The following is an 18,103-nucleotide window of genomic DNA, read 5'->3' as shown; positions in this document are numbered from 1 at the left end:
GGAGGGCTGGGACTGAACCAGCCACTGGTGAGGGTGAGGATGGTGGAGAAGCCCTGGGGGGATCCTGGCCACAGGCACTGAGCCCTCTGAGCCCACAGCAGCTCCTTGAGTTTGGGGACCTTTGGGGTCAGAGGCACAGGTGATGAAATACATCTGTATTACCAGATGTACAAATCAAATACATCAATAGAGATGATGAAATAGAATTTTTTCCACTTCTCAGGGGAAGTTGTGCTGGCACTGCCTTCCTTCCATCCACTCCTGCTGCCGGATTATCCACCTGAAAGTTTTCTTTATGGAGTGCATCACGTCAGAGAACACAAAGTTGTTCTTTGTGTGCGAGCCATTGCCCCGAATTAAAGAGCATGGGCTGGGCTGTTTGTTTTCCAGCAAGGCTGGCCACTCCTCCAAGCTGGAGAGTGAAACCCCGAGGAGTTCCCCTCTCCAGGCATTAATGGGGACAGAGATGAGCCCCAGAAAAACCCCCCTGTGCCACCTCTGCACACCAAAGCACAGCTGGAGCTGCTGCCCATTGAGAGACACCTGAAGATCCAGTTGCTGGATGTTGTTGTGCTGTTTTGTCACGCTCAGAGCAAACATTGCAGAGCTCTGGGTGTCTTGCACCATCCAGGCTTGGGATAAGCAGCAGTCAGCCAGAAAACAGGAGCATTTGGCTGCTTCTTTTGATATTGGTGCCAAAAATGGGGGTCTGTATTCTGGGATATCTCCTGGAATGCAGAGGCAGGACCAGAGTCAGCAAACCAGGGGGTGTGTCACAATAAAAGCTGAATATTTCCCAGATTTTGCATCCTCACACAGGAAATTCCCTGTATTTGCTTGTGGAATCCCAGAAGACCTCTTAAAGTTTGGGGTGAGGGGATTTTAAAGAAACTCACCACTAACTGCAGCCCAGGCAGGATGTGGAGGGCATTGCATGCACAGGTCAGGGTAAATCAGCCTCCCAAGCTTGAGCTTGTTTCTGCCCTGGCCAAAACCTGCCTGTTTGCTGGGAATTGAGGAGAAACTCTCTGATTTATGTCCAGCCCTGGCTGCCAGCTCCCAGGACCCCATGACTCCTCTGCCCCTGTTCTTGTGGGGGAGTCTCGTCCCTGGGGATGTGGCCCTGGAGGGGGACAGCTGTTGGCAGGCAGAATCCTGCCATGCTCCATTTAAGACCCTTCTAAAAATGGTTTTATGTTTGAGCTTTTCCTGCTGGTTTGGCGTCCATCAGCTCCACAGTCTGGGTTTTTCCTTTATGGAGGAGCCAAGGTTGGGCCTCCCTAAGCCCCTGGGTGTTTCAGTGTTCACATCTGGCCCTGAGGGCTCTCAGCTGTCACCCTGCTGTGACAGGGAGCAGGGTGGCACCAGGGTGACACGTCCTGGGCATAGCCCTGAAGCTCCCAAGTGCTGAGATCTGCAGAACCACACTGGCACCTTGTCCCTGCGCCCACACTGCCAGCGGGGGCGCAGGGATGTGCCCCTTGATGGATTTATGGATTCACCCAAACACCCAGCTCAGCATTTCAAGCACTGCAAAGCATGGGCTGTTTCAGCTCCCCACCCAGCTGCCTGAGGGAGATCTTCTGCCCATGCCAAATGCACCTGAACTCTCTCACCGTGACCACACAGCCACTCCAGAAATTCCAAAACTGCAGGCAAGAGGCTGCCCAGGGGGATCCAGCCCCCCTCTTCACCTGGCCCTTACAGGGTTTGGCCGTGGGGCAGGGAGCAGCTGCCTCTGCAAGGAATCAGAGCTGCCAGTGCTTCTGGCAACTTCCCTCTCTCCAGGGTTTTTCACCTCACAGGCCACAGCCCCCAGATTCCTGCTGAGCTCCTGCCACACCAGCTCTCTGCATCAGCATAGCTCAGATTCCTGATCCGGGCAGCTCCGGGGTGAAGGAAGGTTCCAGAGCCCCTGCTTGGTTCTCATCTGAGATTGGGGTGCCCGTGGCTGCCCCCTCCTCCAGGCTCACCACATCCTGCACCCCCAGGCTGCCACCTGGGTTTGCTTTGGGTCTCCTGGGCTCCCATTCCTGTGTGTCCCCAGCCTGGCAAACCCTCCCTGGCTTTATTTGACCTCCTGGAGACAAAAAGCCTCCAGGCAAGTGGCTCCTTGTCTGCCAGGAGAGTAGGGAGCAAATCTCTGCAGGCACCAAGCACCCCAGGGCTCTTCAGACGTGTCCCCATGGGAGGGGTGGCCCTGGCCGGGTGCCGAAGTGGCTCCAGCAGGGCTGATCAGCCCCAGGGTGTGCCGGAGGATTCCAGGGAAGCCTCGGGGCACTCCAGAAACCAGGTGAGCGAAGGGAAGCACATTCCTGCCCGGCTACCTCGGCACAGGCACCTATCGCGGCTGATCCATGGGACATCCGGTGGGATGGGGCTGACTCAGCCTCCTGGGAGCCCCCAGTGCTCTGGGGAGAGGGACAGAAGGACACCCCCCTTAGGGACACCCCGCAGGTCCCATGGAGGTGCAGCATGAGGCAGCAGCAGAGCAGGGTCCGGCTGCACGGGGACCCTGGTGCCACCTGCTCCCTGGGAAAGGTCCCACCTGGCCACACCGGCCCCGCCAGGGCGGTGCCTGCAAGTTCCTGTAGGTTGGAGATACCGATGAGCTGTTGCAAAACTATTACTAAGGCAAAATCGTTTCAAAAGTGGGTTGCAATTGCGTAATCTCGGACTCGGGGCAGCGCTTGCTGGTGGGCCCACACTGGGGGACAGCGCGAGGTCTCTGGCCTTGCTGCCGGCCTGCAGTGCCCTGCAGGGATGGGACATCACCTGGAAGGAGCTGCTGGTGTTTCCTGTGGAGGAATGTGTCTGTGCTGATCTCCCTGCGGGATTTGACCTGCCTTTTGTTGTTGAGCCGAGCGTGTGTGTGCATGTGCGCGGCGAGAGCCTCTCCGGGAGCTGTTTGCCAGACTCACCCAGTTACTGGGAACCAAACCAACCAGCCTTCCCCTCCCCTGCATGCTCACACAAACCCTGCCAGTGCAGGAGGGCTGAGGCTGGGAAGGAGCTTCCCCGATCCCATCCGGACACCTTCCTCTGGCTCTCCCACCTGGACAGGTACCTGCCGGGGCACAGGGTACTCCGGGGCTGCCAGGGTTGGGGGGGGACAGCCCCGCGGGGTAACGGGGGGCAGGTGGGAGTTGTGCTAAGGTGCAACGGGGTGCAGGTGGGACCTGGGGCTGCTGTGACTGTTGGGTCAGAGGTGGGGATCCCAACATCACACAGTGCCACATCGGCACCCCACAGGCCGTGCCAGGGTCCCCATCCCATGGGGTGGTGAAGGGGGATGGCACAGCGTGGCACCCTGAGGAGCAGCAATGGCCACCCCGTGGCCACCTCTGTCCCACTCCCAAAAGAGGCAGAGACCCCCTGAGAAAAGTGGTTCTGCTGAGTTTGCAGCCCAGGTGGGAGCAGGGCGCTGTCGGGTCCAACGCCCTGCGCCCACACGGGGCAGGACCTGTGACGCAGTGGGTTGGCATCCTGGGGGCTGGCAAAGGTGCCGGGCTCTGCGGGAGGCAAACGGGCACTGCCGGCACAGCTGAGCACACCTGAGCGCTGCCCCTGCTCTGCCTGGCTGCATCCAGCCCGTGGGGGCTCACAGAGTGCTGCACGCACCCGCTGCCACGGGGATTGGCACAGAGCTTGGCACGGAGATCACAACCCATTCCTGCCCCGCTGCGGGTCCATGACTGGAGCCAGCGCTGGGCTCAAGCGGGCAAACAGGTGCTGGGCAGGTGGGTTATGGGCAGGTGGGTGCTGGGTTGGTCCCACTGGCACCAGGGATGGGGTGGTGGGTGAATTGGCAGGCTGGCACTGGGGGCATGCAGAGTCTCCTGGTTCCACCAGCACCAGCTTTTGGGGGAAAACAGCAGCTCCCCTCTCCCAGTTTTAAATCCAAGGATGGGTGGGAACGCAGTGATTGCTCCCCACCCTGACTCCTGGCCAAGGGTTTGCCTGGGAGGAAGATCTGGTTCCAGACAGGGTGGTGAGCAAAGGTGTGTGGGCATGGGTAGAGGCACAGCCCTGGCACTTGGCACATGGGACCCCAGGGACCCCAGCCTGGAGCACTCAGCCCAGCCACTCTTCCCAGTGCATCCCTGGGCCAGAAGTGTGGGAGCACAACCACAGGTTTGGGGTTTGCTGCGGGGTGGCCCTGGCCAAGGACAGGCTCCCAGAGTGTTCCATGGGCTCCGGGCAGTGCTCCAGGTTCTGTTCCACCCCACAGCCCTGGGACACTGCAGTGCAGTGGATGAGAGGACCCTGATCACCAGTCTGCCATCGTGCCCTTGCTATGCCCCGTGCTGGACACTTCCCACCCCACAGCCCCCGGTGAGCGGGGAAGGAGCCTGAGCCTCCTCCAGGTACGTCTTGGAAGGCACTGGGTGGGCAAGAGGCAGCAGCAATTCCTTAAAAGTGGGAGCCACCCAGTGTTCTGTGAATCCCTTTGCCAGGGCAGACACCTTCACAGCCCAGAGGGTTGTAAAAACCACCTGGGTTTGTAAATCCAGGTGAAGTAAAGCTCCGGGTCAGGCTTAGCACGTCTCCCTCCTCACACAGGGCAGCCCCAGGCTGAGCTGCAGAGCCGGTTTGGCCGTCGGCACCTCCGGCGTTGCTGCTGGAGCAGGAGCAAAGCTCTGGCCAGGGTGACATGCTGGTGACACACGCAGACTGTGACACACACGGACTGTGACACACACGGACTCTCACTTTCTGCAGCCCCACTGTCGCCTGTGTTTGGGCTGCCTCACGTATCACCTGTGAGATAGAAAACAGGTCCCTGGCATGTCCCAGCACCCCAGCTGGGACAGGAGCAGCCATTTCCCCTTTGGCTGCCTCGGGTATCACCTGTGAGATAGAAAACAGGTCCCTGGCATGTCCCAGCACCTCAGCACTGCAGGAGAAGCCATTTCCCCTTTGGCTGGTGATCCTGGCCTGCTCCAGCAGATCGTGCTGCCAGTTTGCACCAGCCCACAATCAGGCACAGAGCTGGTGGCAGGGACTTGGCTGGGTGGCTCATCCCTGACAGCAAAGACTCTGTCAGAAGGAAGTGCAGAGAGATTGAGTCACCTCTGTCACCAGGAGTGTGTGAGGATGGGCTTTACTGTCTGCAAGGGCAAAGAGCTTCCATCTTAGATGAGTGTAATGTGGTGGGGGAGAGGGTTCAGAGGTCAGTGAGAGTCAGTGCAGTGAGAGATGTGCAGCCCCAGCGGTGTCTCCATTGCTCCTTCTGCCTCTCCAGGTTGGGTGACCCTGGTCTCTCTCAGCTGCCATGGATTGGAAAACGCTGCAGGCGCTGCTCAGCGGGGTCAACAAGTACTCCACAGCCTTCAGCCGTATCTGGCTCTCCCTGGTCTTTGTCTTCCGTGTGCTGGTCTACGTGGTGGCAGCTGAGAAGGTCTGGGGCGATGAGCAGAAGGACTTCGACTGCAACACGCGGCAGCCAGGCTGCACCAACGTGTGCTATGACCACTTCTTCCCCATCTCCCACATCCGCCTCTGGGCCCTGCAGCTCATCTTTGTCACTTGTCCTTCCCTCCTGGTCATCATGCACGTGGCCTACCGGGAGGACCGCGAGAGGAAGAACCGGGAGAAGAATGGAGAGAATTGCCCCAAGCTCTACAGCAACACGGGCAAGAAGCACGGCGGGCTGTGGTGGACCTACCTGTTCAGCCTCTTCTTCAAGCTTATCATAGAGGTCCTGTTCCTCTACCTCCTCCACAAGATGTGGGACGGCTTTGATTTGCCACGGCTGGTCAAGTGCTCCAACCTGGATCCCTGTCCCAACATCGTGGACTGCTACATCGCTCGGCCAACCGAGAAAAGGGTCTTCACCTATTTCATGGTCGGGGCCTCCTCCATCTGCATCGTCCTCACCGTCTGTGAGATCTTCTACCTCATCTTCAAGCGAGTTTTCCAGAGGACAAGGAACTGGAGGAAATCTACCAAGCGCTCCGTCAGCTACAGCAAGGCCTCCACCTGCCACTGCCATGTCAAGTCAGAGGAGAAGGACAACAAGTCCCAGCCTAGGTGTGTGGCAGCCCTGACTGCTCTCTGAGGGGTGCTGGGAAGGGTGGAGGGGGAAGAAGTGTCCTGGTATGTGCCAGGGATGGTTGGCACCACAGGTGACCACCAGACTCTTCAACCAGGACCTTGGTGGCTGTAAGGGGTGGGGGACACATCCATGGGAACTCTCCTGCTTGGGACCACGGGCACATCCCAGGCTGTCCCAGTGGTGTGGACACACTCGGTGGCAGGTTGGTGCTGGCTGCCTGTGGCCGTGACTGAGGGTGTCTGTTCTTCCCACAGAGGAGAAGAGCTGTGACCTCACCCATCCCAGCCGGTTCACATTCCCCTCAACTTGGCTTTTCCAGCCTGGCAAATCCCTGAATCCTCAAGAGTCGACCTGTGTGAAAAATGACTAAACCCAACAAAGTAATGTCCCTGGAGAGAGACCCACAGGTGCCTGAGCAGACACAGGTAAGGCAAGGGCAACCCTGGAGCTCTGCAGGTGGCAGTGCCACAAGCATGGACATCACAGCAGCACACAGATCCTCCGTGTCCAGCAGCTTCTCTTGGGTCCTGCAGCTCTGCTGCTCCCATGCTGGGTGTGAGTGCCCCCAGCTAGTGCCCAGCCAGTGTCACCCAGTGTGTGCCAGCCCTCCCGGCTCACCGTGCCTCACTCATGCACTGCTTTCTTTTGTACCAAGAAACCAAAGGAATTCTGGACTCCGTGGCCAGAGCTCTCTTCATGCATCCAAAGTAATGACAGAGGACCAGGGCTCCAGTCTGTTGGCAACTCTTCTGCTGGCCCAGTTTGCCCAGTTTGCTATTTCTCCCCCTTGGCTCACACAAGCACCAAGCCATGTCTTGCCCAAAAGCCCTTGCTGGCTCTGCTGCTTCCCTTGGTGCCTCTGTGTCCCCCCCCACTTCAGATGCACATCACATCCGGCACAAGCTACACATCCAAAAGTCCAATAAAATGTCGTGTTTAAAGACGCCAAGATCTGCTCTGCACGCTGGAAACTGGGGGGCTGGTGAGGGCAGAAGACGTGGATTTGCAGAGGTTCCTCAGGAGCCTGCAGCCAGGTCCTTCTCATCCTCCTGAGCTGGGCATTGGTCGAGCCCACAGCCGAGCTCACGTCCGCCCGTTCCGCCTCTCCCAGCTTGTCACGCGTCGTTAAACTTTAATTCAGCAGAACCTCACGCTGGCCCCCAAGGAAATCAAGGAGGGATGAGCATCAATTATTTACTAAACCTTGATAAATATTACAATAAATAGAAATGATTTCCATTTAATCTCTCCTTAAGCAGCACTAGCGGAGGGTCGGCTGTTCCCAGCCCCGCTCGGCCCGCCCGCGTTTCGCAGCCCCACGAGCATGTCGGGGTGTGCTGAGATCCCCGACAGCAAAGCTCCGCCTGGAACCTGCGTGGGAGCTCCAGGGCGGGCTCCGGTGGGGTTCATCCCGAGAACCGACGGGACGCGGGATCGCTGCTGGGCTCCGGTGTAGCTCAGCCCGGGAGCCTTCGGGATACGGGATGGGGGCCAGGCACGGTGGGGTTCATCCCGGGAACCGGAGGGATGCGGGACCGCAGCCGGGCTCCGGTGAGGCTCCAGCACCACCCAGCGCCCGCCGCGCCGCACGGACCCTCGGGGGCAAACCACGAGCGCCGCAGCCGCGGTCCGGCCGGGGTGGGCAAGGACGGAACATCCCCGGGACACCGGGCGGGGAACGGAGCATCCCGGGGTCTCTGCCTCAGCGGGTTTGCCCGGTGACGGACCCGCAGCGGTAGATGAGAGTGCGGGAGCACCCGAACTTCCCACCGTTCCACCCCAGCTTCGGCCCCGACGGGTCTCGCCGCCCCCGCCCCGCCCGCCGGGGCCGCCCCCTCGTCCGGGGGCCGCGGGAGGGGGCGGCCCCGCACACCTGCAGCTCGGCCCGGCCCGGTGCTAAGCCCCGGCCCCCAGTTTCCTGCCCACGCTCCTCCTCCGGCTTCCCCGGGCCCCGAATAAGCGGAGCCACCCGGCCCGACCCCTCACACTCAGCGCGGCCCGAGCCCCGTGGGACGTGCCCGGCGCGGCGGAGGTGAGTGCGGGCACCCGGCACCGCCGGGACACCGTGACCGCTCGGGGACACCGTGCTGGGGACAGGGCACCCCCCCGCTGCCGGGGGGGGGTTCCTTTAACGGCACAGCCGGCACTTCTCTGCTTAATTAGCAGCGGTTAATGAGGAGCCGGGGCTGCGGCCGCCCTGTCCCTCCCTCACAGCCGGGCTGAGCGCCCGCGGGGTGCGGGTTTGGCTCCCCAGAATCCCGGGAGTGGCAGCAGGGTGGTGAGCGGCGCTGGGGATCCCCTGACGATGGGAGGGGACTGGGGCTGGGTGTCCATCGCCCCGCAGCAAGGGAGCTGCTGGGAGGCTGTCCGTTCAGTTTGGGGTCAGCCCTGAATAGGCGTTGGGATGGCAGCTGTACCCCAAGGGGTTGTGCTTCCCCTCTAGACCCTCCTGCTCTCTGCTTTTTGGGAAAGCCAGGGAAGCAGCAAATTTGTGAGCCCCCACAGTACCTCCTCTCCAGGTGCCCTGAGCTCCCTGGGCAGCCCCAAAACCCCACTGGCTGCAGGCTGTCCGCAGAGTGGCCAGGAGAGCCAGGAGCTGTGGGTGCTGCTGGGAGGAGAGATCCCTGTCTCTCCCAATTCCCTGTTCCTGCACTGTGTAGGAGGAGCCCTCTGGGGCTCCTAAATGCTGCCTGGAACCCTCCCTCCCTCAGAAGTGGGATGTTCCTCAGAGGGTTTGCTGGGACACTCTGCGGAGCAGCTATATCCTGAAAAAGCAGCATTTAGGTGGTCACATCTGCCCTGTGCTCCCCAGCATGGAAACAGGGAACTGACGTGGCTGCTGTCTTCTCTCTGCTGGCAGAGGCAACGGGTTCCTAGAAGATGGGTGACTGGGAATTCCTGCAGAAACTGCTGGACCAAGTCCAGGAGCATTCGACCGTGATCGGGAAGATCTGGCTCACCGTGCTCTTCATCTTCCGCATCCTCATCCTGGGCCTGGCCGGGGAGTCCGTGTGGGGGGACGAGCAGTCGGATTTCGTGTGTAACACCAAGCAGCCAGGCTGCACCAATGTCTGCTACGACAAAGCCTTCCCCATCTCCCACATCCGCTACTGGGTGCTCCAGTTCCTCTTTGTCAGCACCCCGACCCTGATTTACTTGGGCCACGTTGTCTATCTCTCCCGCAAGGAGGAGAAGCTGAAGAAGCAGGAGAGCGAGCTTCGGGCTGTGCACAGCAAGGACCCAAAGATCGAGCAGGCCCTGGCAGCCCTGGAGAAGAAGATGTCCAAGATCTACGTGACAGAAAGCGGGCGGCTCAAGATCCGAGGGGCGCTGATGTGGACGTACATCACCAGCGTCATCTGCAAGAGCATCTTTGAGGCCGGTTTCCTCGTGGGCCAGTGGTACCTGTACGGCTTCTCCATGGTGCCCCGCTACGTGTGCAAGAGGGACCCCTGCCCCCATCAGGTGGACTGCTTCATCTCCCGCCCCACCGAGAAGAGCATCTTCATCATCTTCATGCTGGTGATGGGCCTGATCTCCTTAATCCTGAACCTACTGGAGCTCTTCCACCTCTGCTGCAAGAACCTGCTTAGCAACATCAAGAAGGTGTCGGGGCCTGCTGGACCGAGCCAGGACACCTTTGTGGATGACATGGTCTCGAGTCCCTACATGCCCAAGCACTATCCCTTCCTGCCCATGGCCGAGAGCCACGCGCCCTCCTACCAGACCTACAACAAGCTCTCCAGTGAGCAGAACTGGGCCAACTACTGCAACGAGGAGAACCTGGCACTGGGCAGTGGCAGCAAGCCCCTGTCGGACCCCTACGGCCCTGGGGCTGCTGAAGCCTCCGCCCCGGAGGAGAAGCCGGGCAGCCGGCCCGGGAGCTCAGCCTCCAAAAAGCAATACGTGTAGTGCCGGGCTGGCCCCGGCCTGCAGGGGGACATTCCTCGGTCCCTTGTGCCTGCAAAGGTGCTGGCTGTGGGCAGGCAGCTGCCTCCTGCCCGGTTCTGTGCTGTACACATTCCCCTCTGGAGGCTCCAGAGACCTGCCTGCCCTGGGATTGGGATGGGATGCTCGGGAGCACTGCCGTGGAGCTCTCGCCGGTTTTCCCCACAGATCCTGCAAGGAAGGAAACTGCACGAAGTTCCCCGGGACAGCGCGTCCTGTGTGCCTTGCCGTGGGAAAGGGAGAAAGCCCTGGAGCCACGCCGTGGAACAGGCTGTCCCCGAGGCATGGCTGGGGGCTGCTGGCCATTGGGAGCTGTGGTTCAGCCAGACCCCAGAGCATGAGAGCCAGGAGGGCAGCCGTGGGAAGCTGCTCGTCTCCAGCCTCCACACAGAGCAGGCTGAGCCGGGGACTGCCGGGAAAAGCTGGGCTGGGGCAGCTCTGACTGATCCTGGCCACCAGCCCCATCCCATTCCAGTGGCCCTGGCACCTGCCCAGGGTTTGCTGCAGAAGCTGCCCACTCCCCATGGGACACAGAGGGGTTAAGCCAGCTCTGTTGTCACCAGCAGATCCCTGGGTCACTGTGAGTGACCCAGGAGTGTGAGTTCCTCCCCTCCCAGCCCTGGGCTCTTTCCCATGGGATGTGTGCCTTTAAGTTATTTTTAACCTGCTGGGCTGAGCATGGAGTTTCTGCCTTAAAGGTGCAGTTTGCAGGGACTTTGGGGAGCTGTGTGCAGCCTGGCCATGTGCCTTGGAGCCCCGTGGGGTTTAGGGAGGAAACAGCCCAGCACCTGATAGTTTGGGGGTTTTGGGGTTTTTATTACTTTGCACTAGTCATCTCCTGCTGTGGGCTGAGGGGCAAGGGAGGGGGGGTGGAAGGACAAACTGTTGTCACAGGAGCTGTCACCCTGACTTCCTCAGCCCACTGATGCTGTGAGAGGAGATTGTCCTGCTGTGACCAAGGGGCTGCAGGTCCTGTGTGACCAGGTGTGAGGGTGGGGTGTGGGCACTGCCCTCAGCACTGTTTCCCTTCCCCTGGCAGATTCTGTGTTGCATCTTGTTGAATAAAGTTGGATGAATGAGAAAAGGTGAAGGAGGTGTGACTGTGCTTCCTGCAGCCTCCAGCTGCCTCTGGGAGGGCAGGTGAGGGTTTGGGGCTGAGGGAGGGGGAAATGCTGTCCTCTGGGGGTGATGGGTCTGGGGTGGAGGGGAAACTGGACACCCAGTTGTGCTGTGGGTGCCACTCACCCACTGAAAGCACAACCCTCCCTGCTGTGGCCTCCTGTCCCCCTGAGACCAGCCCTATCTCAGGGTTTTGACAGAACTGTAATGTCCCAGCCTCATGGTGGCCCAAAGCAGAGCTTAGCACCTCTCCCTCTACTGCAGATAAACCCAGCAGAGGCCATGGAGCTGCTCGTGGCTGCATAATAGGTGGAAATGAGCCACAGATAAAGGCACACAATGTGGCTGGGGCTGTTGTTTAGTTTCTCCAGCCAAGCCGGGCCAGAGCAGAGCCTGTTCTCTGTCAAGGGCCTCTCCAGTGAGGGTGGGACAGGCTAAAAATACCCTGGAGAAAATGAAATATGGGTGATATGGGGCAGTATCGCTGCCATCGGCCACTGGAGGAAATGAGGAGGGAGGCACCCAGCTGTGCTGCCCTTGGGCTGGGAGCCGAGCCCACCCTTGGCTTCCTCCCTGCTGGGGACAAGGGGGGTGAAACCCCCTGGGGTGGGGGTCTGAGCACACCACCAGCTCCCAGCTCTTCCCTGGGCCCTCCTGGAGAGTGCTGGGGTAGATCTGCTGTGGGAGGACTCTGCCCTGCTCCCACTGTTGCCCAGTTGGGACCTGCCAGGCCACCCCAGAACAATGGGGGGCCACATCCCACTGCTCCCCAGGTATCAGCCGAGCCTTGCAGCTCTGGGGGGAGCAGCCTGGTGCACTGGGTCAGGAGGAAACACCCGAGTGAAAGGGAGCGGAGCAGCCGCGCCATGTTTACCCATGGCAGTGTCCCCGGGTCACCTCCCCTCTCCTGGACTCCTATTTTTGTTGGCAGGGGGGAGCATCACGCTTTTCCTAGTGACCCTGCAAGGTGGAAAACAAGACAGCCGAGACCCCCCCTCCCATTGCCTGGATAGTGCAGTGCCCAGGCGCTGCACAAACACAGCTCCGTGTCCCACCATTGTTCCCGTGTTGTGACAAAGTGCCTCGGGGCAGCTGCAGTGACCCCCCCGCCGCCGGGACGTGCTGCCAACAACAACAGCGAGGGGCTTACCTGCGGGCCGGGCTGGGGAGGGGGCAGCAGCGGGGCTGGGGTTGGCAGCAGCCTCCCAGAAGGTGGGCGGGCAGCCCTTAGGCAAATAAAAGTTTGGAGCTGATAAGAGCCCAGGCTGAGCCCTTTGGCACAGCCCGGGGACAGACAGTGGCCAGACAGGCCTTTCTCACACCTCCACACTCCCTCCTGAGTAAACAGCTCCCTCTGGTCCCTTGTGGGAACAGCACTCGCTCCCCCAACAGCCGGCCCTGGATGATGATGCTGAGCCCCATGCTGGCACAGGCAGCCTGGGGGCTGAGGTGAGGGGCTCCCATGGGCACCCCCAGAGTTAGGAAACACTGTGAGGCAGCTCTGCTAGTCCTGGAGGGACCATACACTCCCCGGAACCCCAATTCCTGCTGGAGATGTTGGACTAACACCAGTCACCCTCCCCAGGAGCCCTGGGGCTCCTCTGCAGGGAGGTTTCTGCCCTCCTCCCAGCTAAGACCAGTCCATGCCAGGCACCCTGCTCAGCTCTGCCATGGCCTGGCACAGAGGGCTGTCCTGCCTGAAAGGCTCTGCCTGAGGTGCTGGCCAAGCACCAAGGAGTTTATTTTTAACCTTTCCCAGCATGAAGCAAACAGCAAGTGTCTAAATCTGACCCACTCAGGAAGAGCCGAGGTGGGAGCAGAATCACAGCTGAGGGGGAAGAAGGGCACTGAGCAGGAGGGTGCCAGGCAGAGCCACAGCATGGCCACACTTGCCCACAGGGCCCTGTCAATGCCCAGGTGTGTCCTCAAGGGGTCTGGGAGCAGTCAGGAGCATCCTCCCAGGCTAGGCACAGAGCCCTGACCCCAGCAGTCTGTGCCCACAGTAGGCACCACTGGGGCAACCCCAAACCAGGAATAATCCTTCCCTTTCCAGCCACTGCCAATGGTGCACAGTAAAGGAAAAGCAAACCCCACAGAGCTCCCTTCCTCCCTGGGGTTATATTTAGCCCTCCACTAGGGTCCCTCCATGCACAGGCATGGCAGACAATGCCGCCCTGTGTGAGAACTGCAGGAGGGAGGAAATGCACTCAATAGCTGCATCCTGACATTGTCGCTCGCCCCGGCCGTTTCCTCGTGTGGAGGCACCAGGACTGCAGTGCCCAGCACACTGTGCCCACCCTGGCATGGCTCCTAACCCTGCCAGCACCTCAGGCCATCATCCTGATGCAACACCAGGCAAGCAGAGGCTGCTGCCTGCAAAGCCAGGGACTTTTTGTGGCATAGGAAGAGCCATGTGGCCTAAAAACAAGGACCCACAGTGGTCCTGGAGTGCTGGGGATAGGGAATCAAGCCTGAGCTGTACCTGCAGGAAGAGCCAGTGCTGAATGGGAAGGGAACATGTTCCCCTATAGCTGTCCCCAGCCATGGCTTGAGGGATGTGACTTGGTGTAGAGCAGAGCTGCTCCTCTCCCACGGCACTTCAGGGCCTTTTCTGGCCACAGAAGGATCCTCCAGGAGCAGCATGGAGGGAGCCATAGCAGGAAGCGAGACGTGGAGGCTGGGAAAGACTTGGCTGCTCTCAGGAAAAGGGCAAAACCAGAGCCTGGGAAAAGCCTGGGCTGGGAGGGAGCAGAAGTCTCCAGGGGCTGTGGGACACACGCTGAGGGATGTTTTATTTGCTCTCCAGCACAGCCGGGGTGAGCACCCGCCATGCCCCAGGGCTGTGGGGACACCATGCTGTGGGAAGGTCTGGGTGACCCATGGTCACCCCACTGTGGGCAGGTCCAGGGTGTCCTGGGGCCACTGCACTGCACAAGGATGGGACACCGGAGTGTGAGTCCCTGCCAGCCCCTGCTGCCCCCACCAGCTCCCACCCAGCTCCTCTCCTCCCAAAGCATCATCACTCCAGGCCTTGCAGGAAGGGCCCAGATGGCCTTGGGCCATCCCAGTGCCAGCACAGGGTCACCTCATCCCCAGCTGGAGCATCCCTGCTCTGATCTAACCGGACATCCAGAGCAGGCATCCAGGTGTGCCGGATGGCCAGGGGGATGTCACTGTCCCCCAGACACAGCAGCTGTCCCAGTCCCCTCAGCGAGCTGGGGCACAGCTCGCTGCCAGCATCCTGCCTGAGGAAACTACCTCTCCTCCTCTCATGAGCTGTTCATGATGGATTCCAGGAGCAATGCAGGACCTGGGCAGGACAGAGGGTCCATCGGGAAGCTGCAGCTGCCCTCGGGCCATGCCAAGAGCACTGCAGTCAGCCTGACCCCCTGTGAGCCTGGGGCACAGCCACCACAGGCTGGCTGAGACCAGGAGTACTTGTGGCTGCTGGGTTCACCCCCTGATCTGTGGCACCATGCAGTCACAGATGTGTGGACATCCCTGAAGCTGGACAAGCCTGGAGGATGTTCTCATACCACACACTGGCCTCCTGGCCAGGCATGGGACTCCTTGCACAGGGACAGGCTCACTGCAGGCAGGGCTTCCACAGCAGCGCCCAGCTGTGCCGTGCTGGGAACAGCTGGATCACAAACCCCCTGCACCAGACCGAGCATTTGCACGTGAGTGGCTGAGTGCAGGCTCGGGAGGGCAGGGTTTTACCATAATGGCTTATTCAGCAAAGCTTCCTCTGGCTTTTCGTGAGCCACCACGACTACTCGCCCTAGCCCTAAGAGCTGCCCGCTCCTATTCTTGTCCCGCCGGCACTTCCCAAGCGGCACATTGTTGAGATTCAATGGGAGGAAGGGTGGGTTTACAGCACTGAAGGCTTAGGAGAAAAGGCAACGAGTCTGGGAAGCGGCTTCACCCCTGTCCCAGCGCCTGCTGGAATCCACAGACCTGCAGCGGGAGTCCCAGACACACGGAAAACAGCTGGAAGTGCCACAGGCAGGGGATGGGAGCAGGGCAGGGGCTGCCGGCCAGGTGCCATCAATGCCCAAGCTGTCACCATCAGGGCTCAGTCCTTCCCCAGGGCATTCCTCCAGCACTGTGCTGGAGCAGCCTCCCCGACCGACACTGCATGGAGCAGGAAATGGGGCAGCGAGGCCCCCCCAAAGGCCGATTGTGCCCGGCCGGCCCTGGGAACGAGGGGATCAATGGGCTGTAAACAGCCGGGGGAGCCGCTGCGGCGCGGGGTGAACAAAGGCATTTCAGAGACAGTTTCCGAGCTGGTCCCAGCTGGGAGAAGGAACAGGACCATTCCCACCGCAGCACACAATAGGGAACAGCCGTCACCCCACAGCCTGGCTGGGAAAGCAGGAGACAAAGGGGAAGGGGCTACTTCAAGGGACCGTGCCAGCCTGCTGGGGGGACATGGTGGGCACTGCGAGCCCCAGTGCGGGAGGTGGCAGTGGCACAGGGCTGGGACAGGCTCTAAATCACACCCAGGCTCCTCCTGCACCTTCTCCCAAGGCTCAGCTGCCCTCGCAGCAAAGGTCAGAGCGTTCCCGGCGGTGGCGGGCCATGAGCCCAGCCGAGGGCAGCAGTCCAGCCCAGGACAGCAGCTCGGGCAGCAAACAGAGCCGGGAGCGGGGCAGTAAAGCTGTCAGCGGGGCAGGAATGGCCCCGGGGCACAGCACAGCGCGGTGTGAATGCTGACTGCCTGCTGACCTCGGCGCTCGCACCGGCGCGGCAGATTTATCGTCCCCGGGAGGGGAAGGCCGGGCCGGGGCAGAGCCAGGGCCTTGCTCAGGCACCACGGGAAAAAACAAGCCAGGAGGCAGCGATAACCCCGGCCCCGGCCCTGCTCAGGCAGCTCTGGCTGTTTGTCCCCGCTGTGCCAGCAATGCCTGAGCCTGGAGGGGACACCAGCCAATGCCTGTTGCCAGTCTCTCCCTGTTCAGCACCCCAGTAGGACCCCTGTCCCCTGGGACCCCACCCTATGCTGTCACAGCCCTTCTCCTCGAGATAAAGAGGTCAAATGAAGAGGAAAGAGATGACGCAGCTAGGGGAGCTGGGAGGGAGGCACAGCCACAGCACAGGCTGGGAATTTGGTGCCTCCTCCTCCTTCCTGCCCACCACCCTGCTGCCAGGCCTGGAGGGCAGTGCCCGGCCAGGGACAGCAATGGCATTTGTCCCACTGCAGCAGTTGCTTCTTGAACACGCGGGGAGCAGAGACATGCTCTGAGACAGGGCTGGGGCTGTGCTGATGCAGGAGACACAGAGGCCCAAGAACTGACAGAAGTTTATTGCGCAGAGGGCAGAGATCTCCCCATTCCCAACACATCGCCACGCTCAGAGCACCACAACGGAGCAGGACCAAGACTTTCACCTCCCCCTGTCACCGTTCCTGGGTGGGATGATGCAGGGAGAGGGTCCCCAGAGAGCTCCATGGCTGCTGTAGTACATTGTGGTGTGGGGCTGTGTTGGGGTTCATTGAGAGCCACAGGGGATCTGGAAGCAGGGCAGCAGTTCTTCCTGTCACTGATGGTCAGCCTGACCCCATCTCATGGCACTCAGGTCCAAAATTCTTCTACTTTCACACCATGGAAGAAATCAAACCTGAGGAGACACAGATGGAACCAGACCGAAAGTGTTTTGTGGTGCAGGCCTGGCGAGAGCTGAGGAATTTCAGACTCTCTCCATCTCCACACACGGCTCCCTGCCCGCTCTGCCACCGAGCTCTGGGTACCTTGAGCAAATCCATGGGGTGGCAAACCTGACCCTCCGGAGGGCCCGGCAGGCTGAGGAGGGAGGCTGGTGGAAGCAGTGCAGGTGTCAGGGGAGTCCCCAGCTCCAGGGCACCGCCTTTGCCCAAATCACCCTTTATTAACTCTTTTCGGGCCGGTTCCTGTTGAGCACGGCCCGAGGGGCGAACTCCAGCTTGTCCTTCAGGCTCACCACCTTGGTCAGGTCCTCGCCCACGATCTCCTGCAGCTTGCGGTCCTCCCGCTGCTCCGAGATGCTCTTCTCCTCCTGGGCCGTGGCCGGGGGGTCTCCGCGCAGGAACCACTCCAGCTGGGAGCCCACCAGCCCCACCACGAAGGCCACCGGGAAGGTGACGTACGGGGCCTTGGAGCGCACGGCCGCCCACAGCACGGACCACATGCCTGCCGGGGGCGGGACGCGGCGGTCACCGGCCGGGCCCGCTCGCACCGGGCCTTCAGCAATGGCAGCAGGGAATGGGGACCCGCGTGGGCCGCGCAGGGACCCCCGCCCGGGTCCGCAGGGACCCCCGCCCGGCCCCGCTCAGCCGGGCCCAGCCCCGGCCCCGGTCCCGGCCCCGCCCGTTCCGGTCACGGCCGTGAGGGGGCGGCGGGGCCGGGCTGCCCCCTGGCGGACAGCGCGGGAACCGCAGCGCTGGAGGAGCGACAGCGGCCGGGGACACGGGGGGACACCGAGGGGACCCCGAGGGGACACGGGAGGGGACACGAGGGGGACACGGGGGGTACATGTGGGGGAATCATGGGGGGGAATCATGGGGGGGAGTCATGGAGGACACGGGGGGGATAGGGGTGGACACGGGGAGGAACATGGGGGGGACACCGAGGGGGACACAGAGGGGGGAATCATGGGGGACACAAGGGGACATGAGGGGGGACACGGGGGGGCATGGGGGGGACACAGGGGGAGTAATCGGGGGGACAGGAGGAATAGACGGGGGGAACATGGAGGGGAATCATGCGGGGGACAAGGAGTGTCACGGAGGGAGCCACGGAGAGACACCCACAAGGCGAGACCCCCGGGGAGAGTCATGGGGTGTCACCCATCAGGGGGACACAACACACAGAGAGGAGTCCCAGCAAAGACCTAGGGACGATTCAGGGAGAGACACGCACAAATCACAGAGGGTGTCTTGGCCACGGGGAGACGGAGTCATGCAGGAGTCACGAGGAGTGTCACAGAGAGACACCCACGGGG

At 61.2% G+C, this 18,103-nt stretch overlaps 3 protein-coding genes across 9 annotated transcripts; 2 read left to right on the top strand and 1 right to left on the bottom strand.

Moving 5' to 3' along the window:
* The first annotated feature begins 2,237 nt into the window (after window positions 1–2,237).
* GJB3 (gap junction protein beta 3) lies at window positions 2,238–7,007 on the top strand. Of its 6 annotated transcripts, XM_059868891.1 has the most exons (4): window positions 2,554–3,063; window positions 4,232–4,367; window positions 5,246–6,033; window positions 6,313–7,007. In XM_059868891.1, exons 3-4 carry the CDS (start codon window positions 5,276–5,278, stop codon window positions 6,326–6,328), a joined length of 774 nt encoding a protein of 257 aa, XP_059724874.1. In that variant the 5' UTR covers window positions 2,554–3,063; window positions 4,232–4,367; window positions 5,246–5,275; the 3' UTR covers window positions 6,329–7,007. The 6 variants fall into 6 exon arrangements, with proteins under 6 accessions (XP_059724873.1, XP_059724868.1, XP_059724874.1 ...); XM_059868885.1 differs by lacking the exon at window positions 6,313–7,007 and having other exon boundaries at window positions 2,262–3,063; window positions 5,246–6,076; XM_059868886.1 differs by lacking the exons at window positions 2,554–3,063; window positions 6,313–7,007 and adding an exon at window positions 3,241–3,740 and having other exon boundaries at window positions 5,246–6,076.
* Window positions 7,008–7,454: 447 nt separating this feature from the next.
* GJA4 (gap junction protein alpha 4) lies at window positions 7,455–11,096 on the top strand. Of its 2 annotated transcripts, none has more exons than XM_059868884.1 (2): window positions 7,455–7,609; window positions 8,919–11,096. In XM_059868884.1, exon 2 carries the CDS (start codon window positions 8,939–8,941, stop codon window positions 9,968–9,970), a length of 1,032 nt encoding a protein of 343 aa, XP_059724867.1. In that variant the 5' UTR covers window positions 7,455–7,609; window positions 8,919–8,938; the 3' UTR covers window positions 9,971–11,096. The 2 variants fall into 2 exon arrangements, with proteins under 2 accessions (XP_059724867.1, XP_059724866.1); XM_059868883.1 differs by having other exon boundaries at window positions 7,455–8,090.
* Window positions 11,097–16,415: 5,319 nt separating this feature from the next.
* SMIM12 (small integral membrane protein 12) lies at window positions 16,416–17,480 on the bottom strand. Its single transcript, XM_059868776.1, has 2 exons — window positions 16,875–17,480; window positions 16,416–16,744 (listed from the first exon to the last, which is right to left on the bottom strand). Exon 1 carries the CDS (start codon window positions 17,288–17,290, stop codon window positions 17,012–17,014), a length of 279 nt encoding a protein of 92 aa, XP_059724759.1. The 5' UTR covers window positions 17,291–17,480; the 3' UTR covers window positions 16,416–16,744; window positions 16,875–17,011.
* Between the last annotated feature and the right edge of the window lie 623 nt (window positions 17,481–18,103).

Source organism: Haemorhous mexicanus, chromosome 27, assembly GCF_027477595.1.
Source record: "Haemorhous mexicanus isolate bHaeMex1 chromosome 27, bHaeMex1.pri, whole genome shotgun sequence".
Taxonomy (NCBI): Eukaryota; Metazoa; Chordata; class Aves; order Passeriformes; family Fringillidae; genus Haemorhous; species Haemorhous mexicanus.
This window is presented reverse-complemented; position numbering and strand designations above follow the sequence as displayed.

Bases quoted from the DNA above. Each gene is read 5' to 3' on its own strand.
- GJB3 (XM_059868890.1), top strand. From the start codon at position 5,276: ATGGATTGGAAAACGCTGCAGGCGCTGCTCAGCGGGGTCAACAAGTAC.
- GJA4 (XM_059868884.1), top strand. From the start codon at position 8,939: ATGGGTGACTGGGAATTCCTGCAGAAACTGCTGGACCAAGTCCAGGAG.
- SMIM12 (XM_059868776.1), bottom strand. From the start codon at position 17,290: ATGTGGTCCGTGCTGTGGGCGGCCGTGCGCTCCAAGGCCCCGTACGTC.